At 61.1% G+C, this 4717-nt stretch overlaps 1 protein-coding gene across 1 annotated transcript in view; it reads right to left on the bottom strand.

Annotated features, from left to right (window-relative positions):
- The window catches only part of Ogfod3 (2-oxoglutarate and iron-dependent oxygenase domain containing 3), a 30337-nt gene that overhangs the window by 1923 nt on the left and 23697 nt on the right, over positions 1-4717 (bottom strand). The window contains exons 8-10 of the mRNA XM_013033087.1: positions 2750-2873; positions 1172-1238; positions 5-245 (exon numbers count right to left, since the gene is read on the bottom strand). Of these exons, the coding sequence (XP_012888541.1) occupies positions 5-245; positions 1172-1238; positions 2750-2873 (432 nt within the window). The remainder of the gene's footprint in view (positions 1-4; positions 246-1171; positions 1239-2749; positions 2874-4717) is intronic.

The following is a 4717-nucleotide window of genomic DNA, read 5'->3' as shown; positions in this document are numbered from 1 at the left end:
GGGCTGTGGGGTCCGTGGTCTCGGGAGCCGTGGGGGCTGTGGGGTCCGTGGTCTCGGGAGCCGTGGGGGCTGTGGGGTCCGTGGTCTCGGGAGCCATGGGAGCTGTGGTCTCAGGAGCTGTGGGAGCTGTGAGGTCCGTGGTCTCAGGAGCCGTGGGGGCTGTGGGGTCCGTGGTCTCAGGAGCCGTGGGGGCTGTGGGGTCCGTGGTCTCGGGAACCATGGGGTCTGTCAAGGCTGTTGCTTGTCTGATGGGTGAGCACATGGGCCAAGGCCACAGAGGTGAGGACCAGGCTTCTTGGCTGTTAAATGTCATCTCCCCCACACCCAGACTTGCTGGCAAAGGAGAAAACACTAGAATGTCTGTGCAGTGCCACCAGCATGGGAGCACAGTGCCCGTGCATTTGCCTCGTCTCCAGAGGGTGGGGAACTGCCCGGGCCCCCTGCTGTCCAGGGGGTACCGAGGCTGCTGGACCCCAGAGCTCCCACGACATCCCGCAAGGGCTAGCACACCAGCTCCGCCCGGCCCCAGAGGGAGGGTCCTGTCCATCCTGCTTGGGGTCCAGCTCTATCACTGGTCCGTCCTGGGTGGCAGCCGCTGGATGGAGTGGCCAGGCGGAAGGCGAGGCCTATGGCTGGACTCAAACTGCCTGTCCCTCAGGCCACAGGGGATACAGAAGGGGAGATTCTGGGGCTTGGTGTTGACAACAGTCAGAAAAGGGAGGCAGGGCCCTGGGCCACAACACCCAGCTGCGCCCCGGGGGCGGCTGCCCACAGTCCGAGTGAAACCCAGGTGGCGTTTTATGCATGGGTGCACCGACGTGAAACCATAGAAGAATGAAGAAGAAATACAAGTGACGGTCACAAACAGGAAAGCGATGGAAAGTCTGACCCCAGCTCCACTGCCTGAACGTGAGGAGGGAGCTCGCTGGCGGAAGGAGGCCTTTAGAATTCAGAGCAGAAGTACTGCAGGCAGCCAGAGAATGGGGGGGGGAGACCTCCCTCCACCGCAGCCCTGGGGCCGGGGCGTGACCCGGGGCCCGGCACTTGCCTAGCTCACACCAGGCCCTGGGTTCCTTGTAATAATAAAAATAAACCGAGTTGTGTGGATGGTCATGACTCTGGCCTGAGCAATAGGATTTTACCCTAAAATCCAAGAGTCTGACGTGGGCACCTTGCGGTCACGAGATCCCTGCTTCCTTCAGGGCTGCCCAGTCCTGCATCCTGCACAAGATCACCTGCTGTGGAGAGGAGGAAGGTGGGTGAAGAGGCCGGGAGCAGGTGGAGGGAGAGTGGGGTGCAGGCCCGCGCTGCCTGGCTCCTGGCACCTGCCCTGCCCTGGGCTCTGCCCTTTCCTGGTGCCCCACCTCGCCCTGGGCCCAGGCCGTCCTGCCTTTGCTTCGTGAGTCTCTGCCCTGTCTGTGTCCAGGGCAGGAGCAGAGCCTGCTCCGGAGGAGGTGGGATGATGGCGGAGGACCCCAGCAGAGCACCCCAGCAAAAATTCCTCCTGCCCATCAAAAGCAGTGAGCCACACAGGCATCAGTGGGTCACGCCTGAGATCCTAGCTACTCGGGAGGCTGAAAACTGAGGATCATGGTTCAAAGCCTGCCTGAGCAGGAAAGTCTGCGAAACTCTTTATCTTCAATAAACCACCAGAACACCACAAGTGGCTCTGAGGCTCAAGTCATAGAGCACTAGCCTTGAACAAAAGAGGCTCAGAGACAGCGCCCAGGCTGAGTTCAAGCCCAGGGCATGGCACGTGTGCACACACATACACACACACACAAGCCATGGCTCGCCAAGGTGACCACAGACAAAGTCCAGGGGACAGGACTGAAGCTGAGCTGCCCACAGCACCTCTCCCGGCTCGATCCTGCGGCCCCCACACAAGTGCCCAGAGGCCGTGTTCTGGCTGTTCAGCATGACTGCTGGTTCTTCACACGGCCCCGCAGTCCCTGGCCTCCTCTCTGGGTCCTGACGGTGCTGACGCTGTGCACACCGACCTGTGGCCTCGGTTTATTCTCTGTGGCTTCCAGATCTGCTGACGGATGAGGCCCAGGGTGCTGGCCACTGGCAGGGGCATCTGGTCCAGTGTGGGGCGAATGCAGACAAGGCCACAGTGCTGTGTCTGCTTGTGTGCTCCCAGGTGCATGCAGCTTTTCCGACCTGAGCCACAGCCTGGGTTCACTTAGGGGAGGAATTTCTTCTCATGGAGTTCGCGAAGAATCCCTTTGTGAGCAGGAGGCTGGGATGGAAGGTACAGTAGATTCAAGCTTCAGTCCATGGGGCTCACTAAGGGGCAGGAGAGGGCTTTTTCTATAGTGGGGGCTCGGAGCCAGGGGACCCATCCGTCTGCCCCGGCTGAGAGCCACATCGGAGGGAGGAAGGTGTCCCACCAGCTGCGGGCCCCATGAACAGGACAGCAAAGGCCTGGCGTCCAGGGAGTGAGCACACCAATGAATGAACAGAGCTCCTGGTGAAGGCTGCAGACTGCTAGTGTTGTAATAAAGACTCCAATACCCCATCTTCCGAAGTGTGGCTTCTCTGATAAGTGACCGCACTGGATTCGAGTGGCCAGGCTGGTTTACCAGGCGCCCTTGTGTATGCAGCACTAGGCCGGCCTGTCTCCAGGCAGCTTTGGCTGGGTTGGGGTTTGGTTCAGATCCTCTCTCCCTGGTGGAGGGCATGGATGCCTCCTCTCCCAGGCTGCTGGCATCTGTCCGTGGGCACTGTGCTCATCCGTGGGTGCTACCTGGACTGTGGGTGACAGTGACCATGCTTGTGGCATGAGAAGGAGCTCTTTCTATCACGTCTGCAGGCAGTGTGGGGGCAGGGGAGCGGCGCAGTGGGGCCCGGGGCCCAGGGCCCGCCGCATCCTTCAGAAGGCACGGTGGGGCTTCTCCTCACCACACAGCTTCTCCGCTTGAATTCCAGACGGATGACACGCACACATACAGCCAAAGGCAGGCGGCTCCCGCCTCGGGCCTTGTCCAGACTGGCGGGAGCCCAGCCACACATGGGGTTTGGAGGCCAGTTCTCCTAGGCCCAACCCCGAGCTGCCGGCTGGGCTGGGAGGTCAGCATCCCGAGGGCTCAGCCGTGACCCTCCCTGGGGCCTGCACAGCCTGGGTGGATCTCGGGGTCTCGGCCAGCCCTGGCGTCCCCTCCGAACCCCTCGCCATCCCACCCGTGACCCGTGTGCCCAGGCCTTGCAGGGTGTGAGGCTGGCCTGCTGTCCATCAAGGTGGCTGTGCAGGAATGTGGTCGTCTGCCTGCCACCCAGCGCCAGCCCTCTGCAGACTCCAGCAGACCACAGCCCCTGTCTCACCCCACAACTATGTGCCATGGCTGTCTGGGACGGTGGCCTTGTGCGCTGGCAGTCAGTGCTGTCCCTGGGCCAAGATCCCTTCAAGAACTGGGGCCTGGACGGGACTTAGCCAGGGCCTGAGAGGGCAGAAGAAACAAGACCTGAAATGCAAATGCAGGTCTGGACTGCCTGGGCCAGAGGCTTCCTCAGGGCATCCAGGAGCCAGGCGTTGAGAGAGCAGAATAGGGAGGGGAGGGGAGGAGCAGGCAGGGCTGCAGGGGAAGGGGGCCATCTGGCACCTGCAGACTTCTCCCAGGGTGACCCAGACCCACCCTGGGACTGGCCCCTGACACCCCCCTCACATGGCCCCCGAGTTCCCACAGGGCCCAGGGCTAGGGACACTGAGGGGGGCAGTGCAGGAGGGGTGAAGCCTTTGTCCAGGAGCCTTTGTCTCCACCCCATGCCCTCCCAAGTCCCTCTCTGCAGCTCTGCGGCCCCTGGGCAAAGGTCAGAAGGTGGAGATGGCCAAGCTCCCAGTGAAAGACGTTCTGTCGCCTCCCCAGGACTCGGGAGCTGCAAGCTCCTACTGGCTTTTTGTTTTTTAAGTTTATTATATGTACACATGACATGGGATGACGTTGACCACAGACAAAGTAAGATGACTTCATAGTCTGACATCTTCTCCAGTGCTGGAGGTTGAACTCAGAGCTTTGTATTTGCTAGGGGGTACCACTGTGTTAACTTTCTAGATCTTAAAAGGTGTCATGGAGAGCTGGGCACCGGTGGCTCACACCTGTCATCCTAGCTACTCAGGAGGCTGAGATCTGAGGATCGTGGTTCAAAGCCAGCCCGGGCAAGAAAGTCCGTGAAAAACTGGAAGTGCACTATGGCTCAAGTGGTAGAGTGCTCGACTTGAGCTGAAGAGCTGAGGGACAGCGCCCAGGCCCAGAGTTCAAACCCCAGGACCGACATTAAAAAAAAAAAAAAGTTATGGAGGTAGATGCCAGATGTAGCTCCATAATGGCCAAAATGTCCTCTGTGGGCAGGCCCAGGCTCCAGACCCTCCCCTGTGCCTCGCAGGGTGGTGCCCAGCATGCACAGGGCAGGGGCAGGGCAGGGGCAGGGCAGGGTGAGATTGATGGAGGCCGGTGGAGGTTGGTGGCAGCTGGTGGAGGAGGATGGAGGATGGTGGAGGAAGATGAAGGTTAGTGGAGGCTGGTGGAAGATGGTGGAGGCTGGTGGAGGCCGGGGGAGGATGATGGAGGCCGGGGGAGGATGATGGAGGCTGGGGGAGGACGATGGAGGCCGGGGGAGGATGATGGAGGCTGGGGGAGGCCGGGGGAGGACGATGGAGGCCGGGGGAGGATGATGGAGGCTGGGGGAGGCCGGGGGAGGACGATGGAGGCCGGGGGAG

This window comes from Dipodomys ordii, unplaced genomic scaffold (genome assembly GCF_000151885.1).
Source record: "Dipodomys ordii isolate 6190 unplaced genomic scaffold, Dord_2.0 Scaffold163, whole genome shotgun sequence".
Lineage (NCBI taxonomy): Eukaryota > Metazoa > Chordata > Mammalia > Rodentia > Heteromyidae > Dipodomys > Dipodomys ordii.
Note: the sequence above shows the minus strand (reverse complement) of the source record. Positions and strands in the feature narration are given on the sequence as shown.